The 25,970-nt window shown below is 44.7% G+C and overlaps 1 protein-coding gene across 3 annotated transcripts in view; it reads left to right on the forward strand.

Annotated features, from left to right (window-relative positions):
• ARFGEF1 (ADP ribosylation factor guanine nucleotide exchange factor 1) overlaps positions 1-25,970 on the forward strand; it is a 168,136-nt gene that overhangs the window by 51,823 nt on the left and 90,343 nt on the right. For all 3 annotated transcript variants that reach the window (XR_010786634.1, XM_066578563.1, XM_066578564.1), the window contains exons 2-5: positions 11,092-11,122; positions 17,041-17,197; positions 20,073-20,219; positions 22,842-23,021. Coding sequence is in view for 2 of the 3 variants with exons in the window: in XM_066578563.1 (XP_066434660.1) it covers positions 11,092-11,122; positions 17,041-17,197; positions 20,073-20,219; positions 22,842-23,021 (515 nt within the window). In the remaining variant the exon portion in view is untranslated. The remainder of the gene's footprint in view (positions 1-11,091; positions 11,123-17,040; positions 17,198-20,072; positions 20,220-22,841; positions 23,022-25,970) is intronic.

The raw sequence follows: 25,970 nt of genomic DNA on the forward strand, positions 1-25,970 counted from the left end.
GGCAAAATGAGATTTAAAATCCGCAGCGGATCTCCCGCGCGCGGATCCGCACCCCATAGGGATGCATTGACCACCCGCGGGGTAGATAAATACCCGCGGATCGTCAATAAAAGGCATTTAAAAAAAAATGGAGCATGAAAAAATCTGGACCATGCTCCATTTTCGTGCGGGTCTCCCGCGGGGACGGCTCCCGCGGGCTTCTATTGAAGCCTATGGAAGCTGTCCGGATCCGCGGGAGACCTAAAATAGGAATTTAAAGAATTTACTCACCCGCAGCGGACTGGGAAGCTCTTCTCTTCCTCACGGCCGCATCTCCCTTGCTTCGGCTCGGCGGATGTGCACGGCGCATGCGCGCGGCACGTCGACGACGTGTCGGCGACGTGCCGCCGGCGTAAGGAATTCATCCGCCGGTTGAAAGAGAAGATCCGGCCGTGAGGAAGAGCAGAGCTTCGCCGCCCGCTACGGATAGGTAAATTCTTATTTATTGTTATTTTCAGCGCTCATGTCCGCGGGGCAGGAGGGACCCGCTGCAGATTCTACATGTAGAATCCGTAGCGGGCCCGATTTTCCCCGTGGACATGAGGCCTTAGAGAACTCTGAGTGAATATAAAGCCCGCCTTCTGTTCAAGATTCTCATCTCTTGGCTGAGTGAAGAGCGCTTATAAGGAGGGTCTCGCTCTGGACCCCCTGCCATCGATGTGAATGGGCACTGTGTATTACTTATGTGGTGACGCTGCAGGAAAATTGAATTTATTGCTAGGTTTCCTCACAGATTACAGCTAATTGCAGGTATTTTGTGATCCGCTAATTGTTAATTGACCCTTTTTAGGATGCTATTACATGAGCGCCAGCGGAAGCATCTGGCAGTTGGCGCTATTACAGCTTGTTAATGGTGCTTATAGTGCTAATGGCCCGGCGGCGCCTCAGCTCACAGGTGCTGCCTGGGAATTGTCAGGAAAACGTGCACTAGTGTCTGCCGCTAGCACTCGTGTAATGGCACCCTTAAAGGGGTTGTCTAGTTAAAAATTATTACTTTAAAATTAGGTCCAAATTAGTTAAAAAATTAAAACACATGGTGCTTACCCAATCCAGCACCGCAGCCCCCTTATTCTCGCGGTCTGTGTGGACGGTCGAAGTCCGGTGACCGCTGCCTGCTACTCAGGGGCTGCAGTGTCACCGCACTTTTTCCTAGCATCCTTGCCCAGATCCTGGGCGCCATGATGCCAGGAGTTTAGAACGGTGACTCTGCAGCCTCTGATTGGCAGGCAACAGTCTCCTGACTTCCACTGTCAACGCCAAGTGGGAGAATCATTAGGCTGTAGCGCTGGATCGCCGGGGTAAGGACGGGTAAGCGTTTCGTTTTGCTTGCTTGGACCCAATTTTTAAAATGTCAATATGTAATTGGACAACCCCTTTAACAATTCGGTTCTGTGTTGCAAAATGCAGGCGCAGCTCCTCTGATTGCTGTGCGGCAATGATTTCTGTCATTGTTTCAGTTGCCAAGACCGGGTGCCGCACCGCAATCACCGGAGCTCTGCCTGCATATTGCGAAGGAGAACCCTAAGAAATGGGGATGGTACAAAGTGGAGAACCCCTTCAGTGCATTTGTTGTGAGACGGGCTGAGCGACAGAATGCTAAACTCTATACCTTCTCTGCCTGCCGGTAAGGGCTAATGCCCACGGACAGATTTCTGCGGCGCCATACTGCGCATGCGCACAGGCAGTGTCGTGTGGGAGCTACGCAGCGGATCCAGAGGGAAGTATGGGGTCTTTGCGGGGGTGCTGTGACGGACTCCGCTGCGGTATTCTGCATTCCTTTCACAGCCGTGGGCATGAGCCCTATGGCAGCTTGTACTTGTCTGCATCCTCTTGCCATATAAGCTTTCCTTGTTGGTTACTGTGATTGTTCCCAGTAAAGAAACCAAGTAATCCTATAGATATGATACTCTTAAATGGCTAACAAAAACACATGATGTTGTAAGCTTTTGAACCTCTCAGGGTTCTTCCTCAGGATTAAAGGGGTTGTCCTGCGGCAGCAAGTGGGGTTCAGCACTTCTGTATGGCCATATTAATGCACTTTGTAATGTACATTGTGCATTAATTATGAGCCATACAGAAGTTATTCACTTACCTGTTCCGTTGCTAGCGTCCCCGTCTCCATGGATCCGTCTAAATTCGCTATCTTCTGGCGTTTTTAGATGCGCTTGCGCAGTCCGGTCTTCTGCCTGGTGAATGGGGCCGCTCGTGGCGGAGAGCTGGTCCCGCGTCGTCATCGTAGCTCCGCCCCGTCACGTGTGCCGATTCCAGCCAATCAGGAGGCTGAAATCGGCAATGGACCGCACAGAGCCCACGGTGCACCATGGGAGAAGACCCGCGGTGCATCGTGGGTGAAGATCCCGGCGGCCATCTTGGAGAAGGAAGAAAGAAGTCGTCGCAGAGCGGGGATTCGGGTAAGTAATATATATATATATATTTTTTTTAACCAATCCTTTGGGTTTGTCTCGCGCCGAACGGGGGGCCTATTGAAAAAAAACAACCCGTTTCGGCGCGAGACAACCCCTTTAATGAAATAGATCCCAAGAGGCATGAATGTATGTGTATAAGTGTGTGTGTATGTGTATATATGTATATGTATATATATATTATATGTGTATGTATGACAAGGCACAGACATGGATGTGATTAATTTTCTCTTAAAAGAATACCACAACAGGATGGTGGATGGGTTACTGGTTTGCAGAGAACTTTTATCATCTCGCACTCCAATACCTGGTTGACCAATTCAGCCGGTGTGTGGGGAAGTCTACCGTGAACGCACTCTGATATAAATTCCTCATGTCTCATGATTACTGCACTTTTTTAAAAGACCTGTGATACTTTTTAAATAAACTTATTATGTTCCCCCATCACTCTGGGAGCTTCTGCTGCGGATACACACGGCGCTGGTGATAGACTGGAGGGAAAGCTAGTTGTCTAGCAACATCTCTTTTGATAGATTTGTTCAAATCCCCAGTTCTCATTTTACTAGTTTTTAATAATCGCAGTTCTTTTTTTAAAGGGCATTTTTCATCGTTTTTGCGTCAGCCATAACTTTTCTAACTGTTGTTTTTGTAGCTGATCTCAATAAAAGAGATCTCAAGCCCTTTTCCTTTATCCATACTACATTTGCATTAAAAATGGTAATATGGTCTGATATATGTCCCAATTCCAGATCTAACTGAACGGATAAAACGCACAGTTGTAACACTCAGGGCTTTTATTGAGCACTAGACTAATCATCCACGGTGCAGCGAGAAAAAGTGAACCCTTGATTTTAATAAGCTGTAGATCCCCGTCCAGCTGCACTCACCTCCACCAAACAGTTCTTGTAGCTACAAATAAGATTTGCACATCAAGAAGAATTTTTAGCCTATTTTTCCGTGCGAATGTATAGTTCATCAATATTTCTGGGATGCCTTGTGTGCACAGTCCTCTTCAGGCCATGCCACAAGCCTCTTGATGGGGATAGTATCAGGACTCTCGACTAGGAAATCCCAAAACACAAATTTACTTCTTTTGCAGCCATTCTTTAATTGATTTATCTGTGTGCTTTAGGTCATTGTCCAGTTACATCACTCAGCGTGTGTCCAGCTTGAGGTCATGGACGGCTGCGCTTACATTCTCCTGTGAAATGTTGATCAGCATACTTGGCCGAGCATTACCCTTCCCTTTGTTAAAACCAAGGCAGTTTGCATTTGCTAGGCCCTGTTCACATTACAGTGAACGTAACTTATGCACCATGTTGTTTTTTTTTTTTTTTTTTTTTTTTTTTTTTGGGGGGGGGGGGGGGGGGGTTCACCGGTCTGAAAATTCTTTTGATAATTAATTATTAATATATAGGGTGGTTCAAAAGTCAAGGCCACCTGGGATATCTGCTGTACAAAAAGAGATACAAGTTGAAAACTTTGTAGAACACCTAGATGGGCAGGGGAAGACTTTTTGGCATGCTGGTGGTGCTTGTCGGGCATCTTGTTGGCAGCCGTCTTGGATTTAGCCCAAGAAACTTCAATTGAAGGAAGGTCATGGGATACATGATTTAAGGGTAGAATTTCATCAGAAATTGATAGGCGCAGTCATTTTTTTTCAATACCTGCAACCATTTTCAAATAACGGATGATGTGATGTTAAGTATTAATAAAGTTACGTTGAATTATGTGGTACAGAGAACACTTTGCATACTTTTCAAGTACCACAAGGTGCCATTAATAATCCAAAACAGAACTGAGATCATCTTGATGGTTGGTAACAAGTTCACGTGAGGCGGCCAAGGCTTTGAATCAAGGACATCCAGGAAGACAGTCAGTGAGTGCATGAACTGCTAGAAAACTGATTCAGAAGTTCAGGGAAACTGATCATGTCCTGGACAAACCAAGAACTGGTCTTTCGAACAGTGTTCATACAAATGACCAGTTCTTGACACTTGGGGATCAGAAACCTTGCTTGAATGACCAGTTCTTGGTTTGTCCCGAACACTACCAGTTTCCTTGAACTTCTGGACCAGTTTCCTGACATTTTTTGCCCCCACTAGCTGTCCTCCTGGGTGTTCTTGACTGAAAGCCTCGACCACCTTTCTGTTACTGTCCATAAGGATGATCTTAATTCTGCCCCGGATTCTTAAAGTTATCTTCTCGTACTCGAAAAGACATGTAATTAGTGTTTTCCATACCACGAAATTCAACACAATTTTATTAATATTTAACCTGAAAACAGAACTTGAAAATGGCTGCAGTTTTATGTTCTTCTGAAAACTGCTTTAGACCATAAAGGGTTTCTGGGACTTTGATCTTGATGGCCTAACCTTAAAGGGTTTTTACCCAGCATTTACTATTGGAAGAATTATACTTGGCGTATTTCATCAATAGTTGATCGCTCAGGATCCGTGCCGCTAAGCGGACCCTCTTTGGGATCTGAGCCGGAAGTGTAACTGAAGGCCATTCAAATTGTCTTCTATTGCACTTCTGGCTCTGACCCCAATGCGGACATCCAGCACTGCTGCACTGAGTGGTCCGGAGGATCAGCTGATTGGTGGGAATTCTGAGTGGCAGACCCCCGATGACCAACTATTGATGACCTATCCGAAGGATAGGTCAACAATAGTAAATGCGCAAATTTTGGCGGGGGCGGTCGACTATTGTATGTTTATGGAGGACTCGCGACTTTTCCTTAACAAATGATGCCGCAGGAAAGAATCTGGGCGCCTTATATTTCCACTCTGGAGATAAGCTGCCAACAGAGCTGTCTAGCTGCAGCTTACCTCCTCCTACCCATTGAAAACACATGAATGCTTGGATGAGGAAGCGTTCAGTTGACAATTATTAAAAGTCTATGGGCACTTTTGGGCATCGTGAGTTATTCAATTCTGGGAACCCCAACAAATGAGCAGATTGTAAGCGTTGCATCCTCATCGTAGTTTACTACACACCGCTCCATATGCTTTGTAGTGGCTGTGCCTAAGGCCGGGCTTATACGGGCGTGTTGTAAAACTCGGAGTGTATAATGCAGTGTTTTACCGCTATGTCAGCCTATCGCCGCGTATGGTAGCGTTATTCACTGCGGCACGGCGGTGCATCTCATGCACGCTGTCAGGCGCAATCTGTTTTGTTTTTTTTCTTTTAATTTCTCGCTCTGTCGCTTAGTACTTGGTTTTGCATGGCAACAGAGCATCTACTACTTTGTGCAATGATAATGATTATTATTTGGACTTAATCGTCAAATAACTGTTGCATGTAATTATATGATTTACCCTTCCTTTTGTGAAAAGGACTTATAGTAGATCAGGTGGTCCACTATGTGATTCACCCTTATAATCGGGGGAACATAGAGCCACCCAGAGACTTCACATATAACCCATCCCTTCTCTGCATCAATAAGATTATATGGACTAGTTCCCGCCAATCTACGGCCAGTCGTGTTTAGACTATTGTGATCTGCCTGCTGATGGACAACGGAGTCAGTTGTTGGGAATATGATGCTACTGTCCTCTGTCAGTAGCCCTTCCCAAATCCACCTAAAGTTTACGGTACATGTGGGAAATGATCCAAAAATGCAGTGTTTTCCTTACTTGCAGTTGTAAAGATTATATTTGTGGATCTGAGACCCTGCAGAAAACTTAGCTTATGTACACCTTTGCACTTTTTTTTTCAAAATCTGTATGTTTTTCAGGCACTCATGGTGAATTTTCTGTTTTTATCAGCAATGAGGGGAACAAATTAGCTACTCAGACAAAGAGTGATATAGCTGTGTAGTATTGAGTGGGTGTGGTTGTTCTACACAGCCTCCGAAAGAGGAGAGCATGAACCGAGCTTGTGTGCAATCAATTGACTTTTCGTACTTTCTAAAGAAGTGCATGTCTGTAATTGTAAATGTGACTTTTCGCCGCATTCTGCAGCACATGAGATCAAGAAAGAGTCAGTGAGAGGGTCACTATATTATATCTTCCAACTGTTAGTGTAAGCGAACAGTTTACTTACATATACATCTCGGGGCAGTGAGTCCTGAAGGTGGTTGTCCTCAACTGAACACGGATGGCCATCTCCCCCTGTATACCCACTTCCAAGTACTCAAACACTTTTACTGCATAGTTGGCGTAGATACCATTCTGATTCTTGCAGTAGCTTCTTATTTATCACGTCTTCAGATTCTGTGCTACATAATCAATAAAAAGTCTGCTTTAAATGACAGATAATGCTGACAAGTCCTGAGGGAATTTGGGATCTTAATCCAGTGCCAGAGACCTTGTTGGAGGGCTGGGGTCTGTGAATGTCCATAAGTATTTGGGATGTGTCTAGAGATGAGCGAGCACACTCCGATAAAGCAGTTACTTGAGCCAGCATCGTTCTTTTCAAGTAACTGCTTACTGGTCCGAGCGTGCTCGGGGAGAGGTGGGGGTGGGCGTTTGAGCGGTGGATGGTAGCTGGGGGGGGGGGGTGAGAGATCTTCCCCTCTTTCCCCCCGCCGCCCCCCTGAGCACACTAGGACCAGTAAGCATGCTAGGAGCGAGTTACTCGCTCGAGTAACTGCTTTATCCGAGCTCGCTCATATCTAGATGTGTCACAAATGCTATAATCTATACATAGCGAACAGTGTTTCTCTAAGTAATAGTCACACAATGACCAAATAATACCACTATACAAGCACCGAATCATGATTAATACTGCCATACAGTGACTGAATCATAAATCACTGGACATAGATCAATATTACCACCATACTGATATTAAAAAAATGATATATAATGAGTCTATAGTTGACAATTTCCAGTTCTTCCAACAACATCCCTATTGCATTACCATACTACTAAATAGACAAGTGAAAACTATTCGGCAGGCGCAGAATAAATCCAATGGTGCATCTGACTCGCTCTGATTATAGTTGTCTACGCTTCCTATCTTCTCCATCTGCCAATGAAGACCTCTTCTTGAAGTCTAGCTGCCCAGACGTCTTCGGTTCCTTGCATTTAGAGTACATTATCACACTTTCTTCCCATGGTGAAAGCGTAGACCCATGTAATGTGGCAATGACTAGGAGAGCCAGGGCTCATGGTGTTGGATACATCATTGGCCAGATCTATGAGCGACTACCTGATTACTGTGGTTGGAGGCAGGCGGCTAGAAGAGACCCCCCAACCCCCCACCTCCATTCAGTGTTCGATTTGTGCTACTGTGTGAAAGCACAGGGGTGACAATCGTCCCTAGGTTTGCGCCAGTGTTGTAATAGTTGACATGTCGATCTCTTCTTAGAATGGCCACACCTATTCGATGTGGATTTGCCAAACCCACCAATTACAGCGGAACAGCTGATCATCTAGTATGCATGGAGGGCCTCTAGATTCTCCCGCAACTTCGGATGTTGGGGATGTTGAGGACTGGGATGTTGAATTTCAACTACCCAATCATTTTAGGAGATAACGGTGGCTTTCTCCCCCTCCCTAGATTTATAAACGGGGGCGAGAGAAATACCTCCCGCTAAAACAGGCGTTCAGCCAACGGCTATCTAAAATGTAGGAACAAGTTTCATCTCTCTTCACATCATGTCTGAGCCTTCCGTTAAACATACACGTTGGAAGTATTCCTTGATGTATACCTCCAACTGGTGCCATATGTTGCCCATGGACCTCACTTTTTTTTTAAAAAAATTTAAAGAAAAAAATGGAAATTCGTTTCATTGTTCTGTAGTTGGTTTATTGTAGAACTAAAAAAAAACGTATGCCAATGAATATCAACCCAACAGAGGCGAAAAAGTACACTCTTGGCTTCTGTTGGGTGAGAGGGGCCTATGAAGACGCTCAGCACAAATGCTGAATGTAAAGGAAGACTATGTAAGCATTAGAACAAATCTACCGCAATGCAAACTTTTTGTTGTTTGATAGCTGTAGCAAAAACAGATGTCACAGCGAATGTCAATTCTGCGCAATGCAATACCATCATGATTGATAAGGACAAATGGCAATATGTGGAGAGAATTACGTGTTTCCATAGTTTCCTTTCTTCATTGTACAGTAGAAGTGTGGATGTGCGGTAAAATAATGCAGATTTTGTATCTGATAGCACTGTGACTGCCTGTATATGAAGCGCGTCCAATGTGTGCGGCTGGCATTAATCTTCACGATGGTTGTGTATCGCCTGTAAATGAAGAATAGGTGCTACTACCCATACTCCTCTCCAGGGACAGATTGGGATCTGCAGAGCTGGAAGTCTTGAGTTCCCAAGACAAGTCAGTGGTGACTAATGAGTCACGGCCGTGTAGACCTCTATTCCAAGTCCCCGATGACATACTGAGCGGTTGTAGAACCGTACGGGCAAAATGGGTTTTGCAGTAGTAAAGAACAATATTACATTGTGTAAAAAGGGAAAAAAATGATATGGAGGCATCTAAAATAATCCGCCCATTCTTTGTGTGTGATGCCTGAGTTGCAGCCAATATGGACGCCCCTACACTTCCCATAGGGATTGTTACCCAGCATATTTTCATACACTGCACATCTTTCTCGTTCTGCCCACTTACATCCCTCAGCCTGTATTGCAGAATCGTTTAACAGATTTAACTCTATGAAAGCTGGATGACAGCCAAATGTGCACTGCAACCCCAGTGTGAATGGTGCCTCAAAGTTGTGTAACTTTTCCTTCTACTTTGAACGCATTTTACTTACGCCAGGTAAAACCTACTTGTTGCAGTAAGTTATTGAAATTATCTTAACACAACAAAGAACAACGAAAGTTACTGTTGCGCGTAACTTTGCTAGGTACCTACCGTAATAATGTAGTCCTTTAGGGTGAGCGTGTCCCTTAGATGTTTAGGTTACAGCTGGACATAGATAAGTCTCACTAGACAAAGACTGACCATCTGTACCTCTGATTGAAAACAAAATGTGTGAAACTATCTAGAGATAACTTAGGGAAAAGGGTCTGAGGGTTCAGTAATCAGCTGTTCGCATCACAGACTTCAGATTATAGTTGGCTGAGGGTGTATTTAGGCCTCCTTCAAAGGGGCGACATTATCTCTGCGAGAAAATCTCAGCGATATCACATCGGTGGTTCGCGCGAAATTGCTTCCTTTTTTCTCGCACTTTTCTCATGCTTAAAATATACGTCCTACCCTGAAAATAAACCCTAGCTGCAGTAAAAAAAAAAAAAAAAAAAAATACTAAGTGGTGCTGTCTGGTTCTGGCGCAGGTCTTCTCTTCATTTCCGTACTTGTCTTCTGTCTTCTACCAGCCGTTCCTGGATTGGAGGATCAAAACCCCCGCCTCCAGAAAGGGCTGGCTGTGATTGATTCACGAGCGCCCTGGCTCAGCCAATCATTGCCGGCGTTCGATGAACCAATCGCAACCATTCATTCATTGAATGGCTGTGATTGGTTCAAAAACACTGCCTCTGATTGGCTGAGCCTTGGAGCTTGTCAACCAGTCACAGCCAGCCCTTCCTGGAGGCAGAGATTTTTATCCTCCAATCCAGGAAGGGTTGGCAGAAGGGTTCAAGCAAGTGCCGGGGAGCCCACGCCGGAGATGACGACGCTTCTAATGGGGTGTAGTGGGTTTTTTTTGTTTGTTTTTTACCTTGCAGCCAGGGCTTAGTTTAGGGCTTTGACAGTAGGTTTTCCTACTGTCAAAGTTGCACCGCACGAAAACCGCGTTTTCATGCAATGCAACAGAGAGAAAGGCTCCACAGGGAAGCATGGGCTACAAAATCTCGCAAGTCGCGGGCATATCGCGAAATCCGCAAGGGTTTTGACTCGCAATGTCGTATGCTACAAAACATCACAAATGTGAAGGAACCCATAGGAAAGCACGGGCTTCACATACTTGCAATTTGCAGTGCTGTCAAAACGCGTGGAGGAGGCCTACGATGGATGGTTTTCACGTGCGATTTCTATGTGTTATGAGATGCACAGAAAAGACACGTGAAAAGAACCCCTTATTTTGAGTGGGGTAATATATATGGGCGATTTTTCCCTTGGACTGCGGGTCAGAGATGGAAGGGGGTTTTGTTCAAGAATAATCCATTATTTCCTATGGGAGCCAAAAAAGATTGCATTACACCTTTATGTAAATGTGATTTTTAATGTGTGATGTTTTTTTCTATTTTAACATGAGATTTTCACATGCCGCTATGTGATACATTTTTCTTTGCAAAACTCATCAGCCACAGTAAAAAAAAATAAAAAAAAATTGCAGGTTTACAAATGCGATATCAGTCCGAGGGTCTTGGACTGTGCATGGGCCCTTTTACACTGAAGGATTATTGTTCAGATTCTTGCTTGATTGCCTTAACGAGCGGAACGGGGAGCAGTAATTAGTTTGTCGTTGGGATCGTGCATGCGTATAAAGCGAACGGCGATTGGCCTGTGCTTCATCCGTGAACGACTGCCTGTTTACTGTGAATGGAGGCGGGCGAGCAGAAGAGATCCCCGGCGCTCCGCTCCATTCACTGCTGCGGTCCACAGTTGTTCCGTGTAAGGGGACCCTGACTGAACTGCAGCTTTCGTCTAGACTCTGAATTGAATTAACTTTTTTTTGTAACTGTGTTTTCTAATTGTCGTCTTTTTCCTTTGCAGAGGAGATAAAGCACGAAGCAGAAAAACAAAAGTAAGTCATTTGCATTTTGCATGTTTTAACTCGAAAGAATATTTCCACTTAAGCTTGAAATGTATGTCCATGAGTTGTCCAATATCTCAAGGGGGTATGCTGTTTTATATTAATTTATGTGTCAAGTAGTATACGAGCCTCTAAGATAAAGGAGTACTTTTCTTACACCAGTACATTAGGGTCGTCCTAGTGAATATCACTCCTGTGCTTCCACATAGGAGCAATGGTCACTCACTGAATGGAGGTGGAGCACACCGGAAGTCCCTTCCAGTAGACCACCTCCATTCAGAGTAAATGGGCAGTTGTTGATAAATGAACGACTCCCTGTTTACACGAAATGATAGTCTCTCGGTTTTTAGAGGAGCTGAAGAACAAGTGACTCCGACAAGTAAGTGATGGTCACTTCTAGTCTATTCCTGGTATTTATGGCTAAGTTGAACAACGATAATACCTGAAGCATCGGATCTGCCCTTGCTGGAAATGAACGATGCTTGACAAACCTCATCGACTATATTAGAGTCTGTTCGGCTTCCAGCATTCAGAGCTGCATTACCCTGGACAAAATAGTGCAGCATTCTGCGCTATTTCATCTGGTATGGTAGATCAGATCTGCATCCGAGACTTAGAAAGAGTTAGCTGACAGATATCTTTCCCAACACCCCATACACATGCATACTTTGCTCAGCCAAGCGCACATGTGTTCTGAATGGGGTTAAAGGAGTTGTCTCGCGAAAGCAAGTGGGGTATACACTTCTGTATGGCCATATTAATGCACTTTGTAATATACATCGTGCATTAAATATGAGCCATACAGAAGTTATTCACTTACCTTCCCTTCGTGTGCCGATTCCAGCCAATCAGGAGGCTGGAATCGGCACACGTGACGGGGCGGAGCTACGCGATGACGCGTAGAAGGGGGCGGAGCCAGAACGCCGCTCGTGCCGGACCGAGCCGAAGGCAGAAGACCCTTCTGCGCAAGCGCGTCTAATCGGGCGATTAGACACTGAAGTTAGACAGCACCATGGAGACGGGGACGCCAGCAACGGAGCAGGTAAGTGAATAACTTCTGTATGGCTCATATTTAATGCACGGTGTATATTACAAAGTGCATTAATATGGCCATACAGAAGTGTATAACCCCACTTGCTTTCGTGAGACAACCCCTTTTAAGGAAGTAAGTAGCTGCCAGACTTCTCTGGTGGTGGCTTATCTCTCCAAGAACAAAAGGATTGGGCAAGTTGGATTCTATCCTTATCTGCGCCAACATCTGTCATCTGGGGAGAGTTTGGAGTCCCCATACGCAATAGGTGGTCGGCCAGTATAATTGCCAATATACATATAAAGTATGACAAGCTTAAAGGGAGTCTGTCATTTACTTTGAGCCCTATAAGTTAAGTTGACATGCTGAGTCCAGGGATGTGAGTTTTTTACTTGCCTTCCACACCATTCCTCTGGTGTCAGGTTGAAGGCCAATGCTGCAGTGCATTGAGTGGATTGCATTCGTAACAGCTATGTGCCTGGGAAAACGGGGAGGCGTGGAGAAAGATGTGGTGACCTACTAAACCAAATACCACTGAATGCCATACTTCATGGATTCGCTTGAAAACACGTTTAAAGATTTGCTGCTGGAAGGTGGGCTCCATGGATTGAGAAGCACCTACGGTGTTACCGGGGTAGAGCAATGGCGTGTTTCAAAACTCAGAAATTTGTGACACGGACAGGGGAAACTCCTCTGGGTGCCGGCCTGCTGATGTTGCCTGCGGTGAGAGAGATCGCCCGCGCTTTACTAAAATGCATAGAATTGGAATATGGAACATACATGGAATGAACATTGGCAAAATAGACAACCTAAAGAACGAAATGCAATTCTTGAACATCAACCTTCTTGGGATCGATGAACTTCACTGGACAGACAATGGATACCTTAGCAGTGGCGATTTAACAATTTATAACTCAGGAAATGCAAACATCCAAAGGAATGGTGTCAAGTTCATCGCAAACAAAAAGATTGGTAAAGCTGTCCATGGTTTCATTAACGAAAACCTCGAGTCACATCCATGATGCATATTTACTAGAGATGAGCGAGCATGCTCGTCCAAGCTTGATGCTCGTTCGAGCATTAGCATACTCGATAGTTCTCGTTACTCGAGCGAGCACCAAGCTGTTATCGGGTGCTAGAGAACATTTCACCCTCTCCACACTAAATTGTTTTCAATGGAGCCGCGGCTGCTGCCTGCGGCTCCATTGAAAACAATGGTCTGCGGCACCCCTGCATTGTTTTTCATGGAAGGGCTTTACATATAAGCCCTTCCCTGAAAAGCCTGGATTTTAGTGTAAAAATTAAATAAAAAACATACCTATCCGCCGCTACAGTGTTCCCCGTGGGGATGTTTCCTTCATCCCCGCTAGTAAAAAGAATTCCCTGCTACTACATCTGCCACATCTGTGACAGATGCAGCAGAGGAATTCTTCAGTTCTCTTCCGCAGCTGTCACTCATGACAGCTGCGGTAGAGAATTCTGCTGCCCGCAACCCCGTCAATTGATTTCAGGGAAGGGCTTTAAATATAAGCCCTTCCCTGAAAAATCAAGTTAAAGTGGTTTAAAAAAACAAAAAAAATAGATACTCACCTTAATTCAGCTGCCGGGGTTCAGCCGAGTCTTCCCCTGCTGTCCCCTGCTCTATAGTGGTGATCTATCAGCAGGCGGTAATTTAAAATCCCTGCCTGCTGAAAGAGCTGATTGTGATTGGCTGAGGCGCTCAGCCAATCACAGGCAGCTCTCGCCGAATGAATGACAGGCAGCCTTATGCAGTAGAAGCAAAGAATAGTTTTGAACGGCTTAATGCATTTGAAAAAGAGCCAAATGAACTATGAGAGGAAATTTAAAAGCATCACAACCGAAACGGCAAACTAAAATATACCATGCAATAAAGCAACAGGAAAAACAACCTGGTAATCAGCAGAAACCATGCGACAAGAAGCAGAAGCTACTGGAAACGGGGATGATTTCCCGTGCCTAAGTGCCCAGTTTCAGTACGAAGCAAAGAAAGATCAAGAATGGTTTTGGAATGCACGCTGCATGGAATTGAAAGAAGCAAACAAAAAAGAGAGCTCTTCACTCACGTTAGGGCTTGTGCTTCCGTTTGTAGCCAGGACTGCGACGGTAACAAGAGGGCATCCTCTACGTCTGGAAGGCAGCAGGTTTAATCACCAACATAGAAGAGGGTTCTCTACTGTAAGAGCAGTGATACTGTGGAACTGTGTCTGCCTGAGGATGTGGCGATGGCAAAATCCATAAGGACGTTTAAGAGGGGACTAGATGTCTTTCTAGAGCTCTATGCTATTACAGAATATAGACATCAGGGGACCAGCGGGGTTGTTGATCTCGCATGATGATCCAAGATTACTCTGGCTGCTATTATGGAGTCAGGAAGGAATTCTTTTCCTCCAAATGAGCTAAATTGGCTTTTTTTTTTTTTTTTGCCTTTCTCTGGAACAACAAGGGGCAATGAGGGGAAGCGGGCTGAACTAGATGGACATTGTCTTTATACGGCCTAACATACTATGTTACTATGTTTTGCATTGTGCAGTGTAACCTCAATTTTTTATCAGAATGTCAAGGAATTGCACAATCCTGAACAAATCAAGCCTAGATGGCGGGAATATACAGACGAACTTCGCAAATGATAGCGGAAACAATCAACTGTAAACAGAAGAACTAAAAGAATTAGAACCTAATATCCTGGAGAATGTAGTTGAGTGGGCACTGAACCGGCTATCAAATCGGAAAGCCCCTGGAATCGATTCCATTCCCCCTGAGCTGCTCAGCCCCTGCTAATCCACATACTAATCGCACTCTGTCGCAGGATTTGGGAAACCAACTCCTGGCCAAAAGATTGAATCCCTAAAAAGGCGACTCAGGAGAATGCTCTGTCTACAACACAATAGCCCTAATATTACATGGAAGCAAAGTCCTACTGAAGATGGGCGATAGTGGAACAGGAACTCCCCGATGCACAAGCCGGTTTTTGCAAAAGAAAAGGAACAAAAGACCAAATTGCAAATCGCCAATGGATCATGAAAAGGCCTGAGAACACCAGAAGGACATGTACATATGTACATATGCTCCATCGATTACAGCAAAGCTTTAGATTGCATTGAACATGACGAGCTGTGGCCATTCCTAAGGCCGCCTTCACACGGCCGAGAAAATCGTGCAAGATTTGTCTATTGCAAGACGCACAGATATGAACTACATTCTTTTGAATGGAGTCCTATACATGAGCGGCATATCCTGTATTTTGGCTTTCCTCAGAACGCATCATCCTTTGTTTTAAATGTTACAGGAAAGCACATTGCACAGCTTGCGATGCGAGGTTTCCCATTGAATATAGTAACGCCGGATGATCGCTACTTTACCTGAAGTGATGGGAGAAAATAGTCTTGCATCTGCAGGTAAATGACAAGTTGGTGAGTGCGATATCGGGACGAGTTTCATGCCCCAATATTGTGCTTCCCCATTTGTCTTGGGCTTCCTACACATGGGCGTTTCGGGGCCTCTGGGGCAACCTACACAGTCGTTATATGTGAACCAAGAGGCTGCGGTCAGGACTTCCAACAGTGACACAAAATGGTTCAGAATCGTTTAAAGGTGTACTTCAAGGTTGCATCTTGCCCCCCTACATTTTTGAACCTGCATGCAGAGGCGATCTTGAGGCATTACAATTTAGACAAACCCATAATTGAAGTCAAGATTGGTGAAAGAAACCCCAACAATCTGGGGTATGCAGATGATCCAACCCTGCTGGCAGAAAGTCAGGAAGATCTTGAACAACTGATAATAAAAGTTAAAGAAGGAAGTATAAAAGCAGGCCTAGACTTGAATATCAAGAAAACTTATTAGATCATGACACCAGTCGGTAATGGTACAGGACAAATTAAAATCGGCAATGAAGAAATCGAAGCAGCTTAAGGCGTCATCTTCCTCGGATCGAAAATCGACCTCCGTGGAGAATCGGGATCTGAAATAAAGCGACTAATCGCGTTAGATGCAGCACAGTGTTAAGATATGGCTAAGATATGGATAAGCAAAGGCCTAAGCATTGCAAGGAAATGTTGGATAGTCAACACAGGCTGCGAAAGCTGGACACTGAAGAAAGGGGACTGGAGGAAGATCGATGCCTCGGAACTTGGTGTTGAGGGAAACTCCTACGAATTTCTTGGATCACCAAGATCACGAACAAAACGATTTTGTCCCAGACCACATCAAACCAAAGCTTTCATTGGAGGGTAAAATTAGGAAACGGAGACTCTGATACTTTGGCCACACATTATTCATTAGAAACTGTGAGAATGCTTAGAGCGGTCAGCGGGAAAAGACTTGGCGCCAAAGAACGTGCTGGCTTGATACTATCAAAGCCCACACCAACATGCAAGTGATGGAACTGAATGAAGCGGCACAAAACAGAACCGCGTGGAGACGGCTGATCCGTAAAATGTCCGAGAGTTGGCCCGACTAAACGGATAAAGATAGCAATAAGATATGGGCTCTAAGTGGGCATTTTTGACCGAGTAAAAAATATATTAAAAAATTGGCAATAATATTACCATATGATGTGTATTATATATTAGATTTATGTATTAGTTGACCATCATCTTCATAGCTCACATACAAAGTCTTCTGTCTGCTGTTCTAACAGTTGATATAATCGTCTAATAAGGGCTTTGTTATTGTGGTGTTTTTGCATTTCGCTGTATTAAAGATTGGGAGAATGTGGTGATTTCAGGGTTTCCATACAATGTAATTAAGTAAACAGGTGGCGTGGGTCTATAAACGGGTATAGACTAGTCTGATTGCACACATTACCGATATGTGGACTGCATTTTAATTGTCCCACATTTTCTTTATCTCCTGGCAGTCCTCCCCAAGGAGACGCAAAGGCCGGTTCGAGTACCCTTCCACCGGTGAAGTCAAAGGCTACTTTTATTGAAGCCGACAAGTACTTTTTACCTTTTGAGCTCGCATGCCAGTCCAAATGCCCGCGGATTGTAAGCACATCTCTGGATTGTTTGCAGGTCTGTATTTAAGACGCTCTTAATAAAACCTCCTGTCTTTCTTCATGAACCGTTGCTTTTTACAACCCTCATTATTCCCGTTACTAACAACAAAACAAATACGGACAAAGTAGGAAACTTTGCATTCTTAACCCTTTCCAATCCAATTTGTATCCTGGTTTTCCTAGGGGGCTTACTCTTTTTCTGCCGTTAAACAACAGCGCTATATGCTGGCTAGAGCCAGTACTGCATGAGGTGACACGTTGGATAGACTCTGACAGCAGAGAGGCTGGCAATATACAGTAAGAGAACCCCGACGGACGTCTTCCAACATCGGAGCTGTGCAGGCTTAAATCATGTCTTCAGAGGTCAGACAGTGGATTGGAAAGGGTTAAAAAGGGGCTCAATGTCTTCATTGACGGATACTTGGCATGGATGTTTAGAATTTTGTACCCTTTGTCTGCCAGCAAGCAGTGTGTCCAATAGACCAGTGTTCCCCAACTCCAGTCCTCGGGGACCGCCAACAGGTCATGTTTTTAGGATTTCCTCAGTGTTACACAGGTGATGTAATTATTGTCATCCTCAGACATTGCCACAGGTGTTCTTACCATAGGATATCCTGAAAACATGACCTGTTGGTGGTCCCCGAGGACTGGAGTTGGGGACCCCTGCAATAGACCACTGAGATAACATTGGTCAGAATGCACTTGCAGCTTTTTCACACCATGCTTTGGAACGTCCTTTCACCCCCTTTGCATGTTATTTCATCCCTACCCTTACTGAAGAAACACAGGGGGAACCCTTCTGAAATCCTCCATGAATTACCCGCAACCAAGGCAAGATGGACTGCGTGTATTCAGACTCAATCCTATTACTGCACCCTCCCCTACCATAAAATCGGATGGGAACGTCTGATGGGTTAGTTATGGCAGCTATGTTAAAGGGGTGGTTCCACCAAACAATTTGGGTAGATTTACTAATACTGCAAACTTAGACTAGATAGTCTATAAGTGCACCAGATTTATCACACTGGACTCTGCTGAATGATAAATCTGCCACATTTTTAGACTGCCTAGTCTAACCTTATATCTTCTATTAGATGGAAATTTTACGCCAAAAATTGTGCTAAAATGTTGATGCAATTTGGCATATTTAGGCCACGCCCTATTCATTGAACCAGGCTCCTATGTTGGATGTGTTGAAAAAAAGTGTCCGAAAGTGACTTAAAATGCAGCACAAATGTGGTGCAAAGTATATTAGGCAATTTTTGGGTGACATTTGCTCCAGAAAACTATTTTCTCAATAATAAATCTGCCCCAGTGTAAATCCAGCCCATAATTATAAACATTGTTTTTCTTTCTTTTACACTTCTTAAAAGAATGTTTCTATCCCCAGATATTCCAGGACTGATGTTAGAATAGCGCCACCTACTGTTTCTAGTGTGTTCCAGGGTGGTCACACATGCTCAGTCTTGCCTCTCTCTCTCTCCTCCGCTGGATATGTGGAGGGTTTCCTGATGTGGTGAGCGGCTGCTCCTGATGTCCGAAAAGATGCTGAGTAAGGCCAGTCTAACACGGACGGATCGGATTCTGTATGTGGGAGCCCATGGCGGAATCTGGTCCTGACCACAGCCGACAGCCCAGCAGACCTGAATTATCTTTACTGTGCATGACTGATGGCAAGCGTCCGTGGTCATCCTCAGTAGAGATTTTTCTTTCTTAAATGTCTGTATTTCTCCTGCCGTCGCTGGGCGGTGACGCGGGTACCCCATGGCCTAGCTGCCGTGTTAATGGTACATCCGCTGCAGATCGGACGGCTTCCATTGACTTTAATAGAAGCCGTCCGTGTGGAATCCGTAGAAAAATAGAACATGCTGCGATTTTATTTCCGCTCGCAGAAATCACGTTCGCTCTCCGCTCATTGAGCAAATGTTCTATCTTTGTAATGTGGATTTTCCACACGGTTGACTATCGTGGATTCTGCTATTCGAATCCGGTCATGTGAGACTGGCCTAAGTAAATGGAGAGAGCATTACTGCAGAGAAGACCATGAACGACCAACTTGGAACCTTTACTGAGGTGGACCGGACACAGAGAGGCGCTTCACTAGAAACAACAGGTGGCGCTATTCTAACATTTAGTCCTGGAATATCTGGGGAATTATAAGGGTAACTGTAAAAATGTTTTAGAATTATGGGCCAGATTTATCTATTAACAATATCTTTCCTGGGGGCGACCACTTTCATCGTCTCCTTGCTTTCCAGAAGCTGATAGAACTACAAAGTAAACGTATGAAGTGACCAAAACTGGTAATACGGCAGAACGTTCCGAAAACCATTTTTAAGCGGGTGGAGAGAAAATCCCACTTCTCTTTAATTTATATAAAAGCCAGCAGTTAGACGTGTATCGGGATTTAACCCTCTTCTCAGTTATACTGGTACAGAACAAATCCAGAATTAAGTGTGACTACACTGACTGCGGCAGGAGCACCAATAGGTGGGGGAGCACTAGTGTGGTCCATCCAGGTAGAGGAGTGAAGGACCCTCAAATGCGTGTTACTGCTGGATTTTACCTTCACCTGCTTCTAAATTGTTGTCACCAGTGTTTTGTCACTTGATACATTTGTTTCGAGCAAGCGCATTTAGTGGCGCGTACATCAGGTTGGCAGCACCTCGCTTCTTTTTGCTTTCTCTAAGCCCCCCCCATTAGGGTTAAGGCCCCCATTTATATTCTGGGTTTGCGCCAATAGTTAGCAGGATTGTATTATTGTACTTGAATTGCTTTATAAATTGTGTATTTTCCTACGTGTATCAGGTGGCAGAGTATAATAAAAGCTGCAATATATTCCCTGTCTATCCAGTATATTATGTCACATAGACCATGTTTTTCCTGCTTAGAAACTTATTGCCTATGGACACTTGACTGGCAATGCCCCTGACAGCACAACGCCCGGCAAGAAGTTGATTGACAGAATTATCGAAACTATATGTGGCTGCTTCCAAGGACCGCAGACGGACGAGGATGTCCAGTTACAGATCATAAAGGTATTGTACCCGGGGTAAATGTTATGGCCTCTCAGCTCGGGGTGAAGTTCACTGAGGCCGCCTTCCCCAAAAAAGATTTTTGTAAAAAGAGAAAAAAAAGAAAAACCCATTGTGTGCTTCTCCTGGGATTTCTGGAATGAAGTGTAGTAATGCATATTTAATAGGTATATGTGTTTCTTTGTTCTACAGACATAATCAGTTGTGGGTTTTGCAGCGCTGATATGCTGTCATTTCATACAGACGCTCGTAGTGCGTTTCCCTGAAAATCAGACAGGGCCTTGTATTAATATTTGCTCCAAAGACAGGTAAAGATACCACATATCCCTCAACATGCAGACAGCCAGACGGAGGAGCAGAGAGCACATGTGTGGCGGCTCCTCTGTTTGGCAGTTAGGCTGTCTGCATGTTGAGGGATATGGGGTGTTATTACCTGCCCTCTTATATCAGCATATCGGTAAGTTTATGGCCACTTTTTGCGATTTGTAATTTTTTTCTTCTATAAATCACCTTTTCTACGATTTAATTAGTGTTAGTGTAGAAACTCGAGGACCCTTGACGCTGGGTTTGAGCTTGTATATTTTGGCCAAAATATTAACCAATACCTCCTATTTATCAGTAGCATGCAATGCGGCTTTGAACGCTGGGGGAGCCTGGGGTGCCAGTGCCAGTGTCACCTATGAGGTGCAGGACAGCCCACTGGATTCAAATATGGTCTTCCTTAATTGATTGGGACGCGGCAGGATTAACACCTATCAGTGCAGCACTTGAAGAACCAATCACAACTATCGCTTCGTGGAGGTGGGATTTATTAATCCCGTAGCCAGGAAGTGATCTTGTGCGGGCAGCCGAGGACTGCAGGAACCGCACAGTGGCTCTGGAGAGCAGCGGGAATGGGCCTGCACTGAGCCTGCTGGCTAAGTGACTCGGCTGCCCTGCGTGAAAAGCATTGTAAAAATGCAGCAATTGCATTTTTAAGGCCCCTTTTTACGCACCTAATGCATTCCTATTGACCTTTTTATGAACTGTAACTAGGGCTTATTTTGGGGTAGGGCTTATATTTCAGACCTCCCTGAAAAATCATGTTTGGGCTTCTTTTCAGGGTAGGTTTTATTTTTGGGGAAGCATGGTAATAGAAAAAAACATGGAACTGTGAAATATCTGGGGTGCTTGAAGTAGGTTCCTGACCCAGCTCCATTTGCATAAAACTTCATTAAACTCCCCAAAATCTGATGTAAGCGTTTTCATTCGCATTATGTTGGACAAGCCACAAATATTCGCCTGTTTCGTAGAGACGGACAGAAACAAACTTCACTTCTCTGCTTAATAATGCTGTGGATTTCATAAAGTAAAGGCAGAAATAAAGAATTGTTGAGCTCCAGTCGTAGACCACTACATGGCCATCAATGGTCTGGGTGGCAATTCCTTTCAAAAAGTTACACCACGTCTGCAATACGATGATTACAGGGAAAATGCATATAAAATTATGTCCTTCATCTGAGATTGGCAGCTGCCAATAAATTGCAGCTGTGGAAAACTGAGACCGCGTTCCCCATGTGAGCGCAGTAGTACTGTAATAGCGTGCATAAATACAATGTGGGGTACACAGACATCCCCAATGCCAAGGAGCACGGCTCAACTTTCTTACTTGGCTGACTCTTTTACAAAATGTGTAAGCCACGCTGCTGACATGCAGGAATTCTGCGGTGAATGAGCTGATCCGTCCTCCACGGAGCAACCCGTTCACATGTCCATGCTGCAGGCAGAGTGCTGTCTTACTGTGTTTCCCCGATAGTAAGACACCCCCGATTGTAAGACGTATCGGGGGTTTCAGGGGGGTCGGCTAATATAAGCCGTACCCCGAAAGTAAGACATATGTCTTACTTTCGGGGAAACACGGGGGTATTGCCGCCTCCCTCTCATCTACCGTAGCTGCGCGCCGCCTCCTGCCCACTTCCACGCCGCCCCCCTCTCCATACGTCACCGCGCCGTCCCCTGCACTTGTCACTTACCCGAATCCCGGCGGTCCGGCGTCTTCATACTCACCTGCTGAAGATGGCCGCCGGGATCTTCTCTCTCGGTCCATTGCCGATTCCAGCCTCCTGATTGGCTGGAATCGGCACGTGACGGGGCGGAGCTACACGGAGTCGGCATCCAGCACGAGCGGCTCCATTGAAGAAAGCAGAAGACCCGGACTGCGTCGGCTCCATGGAAACGAGGACGCTAGCAACGGAACAGGTAAGTGAAAAACTTCTTATAACTTCTGTATGGCTCATAATTAATGCACAATGTACATTACAAAGTGCATTAATATGGCCATACAGAAGTGTATAGACACAATTGCTTTCGCGGTATAGGTCCAATATAAGACATACCCCGAAAGTAAGACATAGTGGGGCTTTTGGGGATAAAAAGAAAGTAAGACACTGTCTTACTTTCAGGGAAACACGGTAGAAGCCTGTGGTCAGCACCATGGACAGCACTGCAATGGCCAGAATGCCCTTTTAATATGATACATTCTCCCCATTGTTCTTGGCATAGTCCAAGGAGCAGATTGGTTGGACTGGAGACACTTTCTTGCGATACTTTTGCATAATACGTTTTTTTCTCTTTTTTTCCCCCAAGGCTCTGCTGACAGCTGTAACATCACAGCATATAGAGATTCACGAAGGAACTGTACTCCAAGCAGTAAGGACCTGTTACAACATCTACCTAGCCAGCAAAAACCTTGTCAATCAAACCACAGCCAAGGCCACCCTAACACAGATGCTCAATGTAATATTTGCACGTATGGAAAACCAAGCGGTGAGTGTCTGCACTGTCCATGTCTGAGTCACATGACCAAAAAAAACTGATAAAAGGACAACTACGAGGGGACCGGTGATAAAATACAACTTCTCATTAATTTGAAACAAGCAATAAAATGTGTTTTCGAGTTTAACCTTTTCATGTGTAAAGCTGGGACAGATAGATCAGGTAGAAGTTCAAGTTTGGCGGTTCCAGCAGCCTAGAACGGCAGGAGAACCACTAGGTAGAGAGGCCAACAAAATAATTTCCTCTAGCTGGGATGAGTAGTACCACCACCATGAGAAGTACCACCACTCGTTTATTTGCCCTTGGAAGTTTTGCCCTTTTACCAGTTTTCTTTTTTTTGTCACCTGACACACCAGTCTCTGACTGTGCCCACCTAATGGATCGGGTATCTGTTGGCAGTACCCCTAGTACATCTTGATTCTTCTGTCTTTTTTACTGCCCAAGGCCATTACCATTTTGGTTTAGACCCCTTTTACGCTCCAGGTTTGTTCCACCCATTTTAATTTTCCATTTATCACCATGTTACCCCAAGTATCGCCTCATCTGATACTTGGGGTAAGACTGGCCCACTGTTGTAGGGAAGGATACTCCAGTAGGCCCAAACTCTGACTACAAAAATGAGGCCTAAAAACATTCGTTTGGAGCCAATCACTTCTGCCACTGGGTTGTATTATGGATGACCTGCGGACATGTTCTGGAGAGATGGAGAATGGGCCCACAAAAATAATTCCTCTAGTTGGCCGAAGGGACCCAGGTCTGAGAGCAGCGGTAGTTCAAAATATCTTGGTTTTGGTAAAGTTCTTGCATTTGTACTATTCTGGTCTCTCTAATGATTTGTCTACGTATGCAGATCTGGGGGGTAGCAGGACCACACATTTGTTTTAGCCCAATATTATTCAGTTTTTTAAGCCAGAGAATCTTTAATTTTACCCCGAAGAAAGTGTGGTGTATGGTAAGGGGTTACATACAGCTCTTCTCTGATATGTCGAGGCTAGGGCACTATATGCGGCTGTCCCGACAGTATGGTGAGGGTCTGACTCTCCGCCTCCACTGATCAGCTGATTGAAGGGGCAGCAGGAGTAGGATCACCCCTCTGCCCTTTCGAACAGCTGATTGGCGGGGTGCCAAGAATTACCACCCCCCCACCTTCTCCGCACCATTATCTTATACCGATGTCCTTTACTAAGGACCGGTCACCAGTATTACCATCATAGAGGATATTATAAGAGATGAGTTGTGGGTGTCGGTTGGTGGTTCTAAAAACCTCCTCACTGCCATCATATCTAGTTGCTTTTCATGTTAGCGTGAAGTCTGTTTACGCTCATGCTAATCGGAGCTCCGGGCTAATTGTTTGAAATTTCTTTGACTAGAGGGCATTTGGCAGAAAAAGCTGATCTAGACAAGTAAGAGAGCGGGGCTTCACACCGTCACTTCTTAGTACAGGAGGTATTTTTATTTTAATGTTTAAAGGTGTTATCCCACCAAAGACATTTATCACCTGTCCACAGGATAGGTGGCAACTAGAGATGAGCGAGCATTGCTCTTAGCGAGTACCTGCCCGCTCGAGAGAAAAGGTTCGGCTGCTGGCGCGGGTGACAGGTGAGTTGCGGCAGTGAGCAGGGGGGAAGAGAGGGAGAGAGATCTCCCCTCTGTTCCTCCCCGCTCTCCCCCGCCGCCGGTAGCCGAACCTTTTCTCTTGAGCGGGCAGGTACTCGCTAAGGGCAGTGCTCGCTCGAGCTATTGCCCTTTACGTCCTAAGTGCACAGGGGTAATATGAAGGGTGTCTTTGATCGTTCACACTGATTGCAACGGCTTATCCATTTAATGGCCCGATCAAATGTCCTAATCAGCGCCCCCCACTACTTCCACCATAATGAGATCACAGGGTAAATTGTGATTGTTCCCAGCAAGAGAAACCAAGTAATCTTGTAGATATGATACATTTTAATGGCCAACAAAAATACATGATGTTATAGCAAGCTTTCCAACCTCTCAGGGTTCTTCCTCAGCCATAATTTAATAGATCCAAAGATGATAGATAGATAGATGCACACACAGTCAAACCTTTACTTTTAATAAATCTGTCTGAAAGCAATCAGCTAAGCGTGAAACCAATAAAACTCGAGGTAATTATTTCTATAGGAATCAATGTAAATCCAATTAATTTGTTCTAGAAATTCCAAAAAAGGACACCAAACCACATTTAATAGAGAATAAATATGGTTTTTAATACCATAAACAGCCCAATGTAGAGCTGTGTGTTATCTGTGGTGTTACATAGGACTGCAGGTCACATCATTATCTGTCCCCAGTGTTATCACTGTGTTATCTGTGGTGTTACATAGGACTGCAGGTCACATCATTATCTGTCCCCAGTGTTATCACTGTGTTATCTGTGCTGTTACATAGGACTGCAGGTCACATCATTATCTGTCCTCAGTGTTATCACTGTGTTATCTGTGCTTGTTACATAGGACTGCAGGTCACATCATTATCTGTCCTCCGTGTTATCACTGTGTTATCTGTGGTGTTACATAGGACTGCAGGTCACATCATTATCTGTTCTAAGAGTTATCACTGTGTTATCTGTAAATCCTTTTCCTGCCTTTATAATAAAACGATTATATTTGGTATTGCCACATCTATTAAAGTCTGATCTAATAAAGTAACACATTATAGATCCAATGGTGAATGTCATCAGGAAAAACACATACGCAATGTTAGAAACTGTGCTTTTTTTTGGCCACCCCCATCTCCAAGAAAAAATGTAATAACTGATCAAAAAGTTCTCCAAAATGGTTCCAAAGCACAAAATTTCCTCCAGCATCCATATATAATATAGTAAAAACTCGACCTTTTATTGCACTTTCTTTAAAAGCATCTTTACAGAAGCAGGAAGATAAAACTGAGCGCTGCTTACGCACTCAGCGAGTCTCCTTG

Source organism: Eleutherodactylus coqui, chromosome 9, assembly GCF_035609145.1.
Source record: "Eleutherodactylus coqui strain aEleCoq1 chromosome 9, aEleCoq1.hap1, whole genome shotgun sequence".
NCBI classification, from domain to species: Eukaryota; Metazoa; Chordata; class Amphibia; order Anura; family Eleutherodactylidae; genus Eleutherodactylus; species Eleutherodactylus coqui.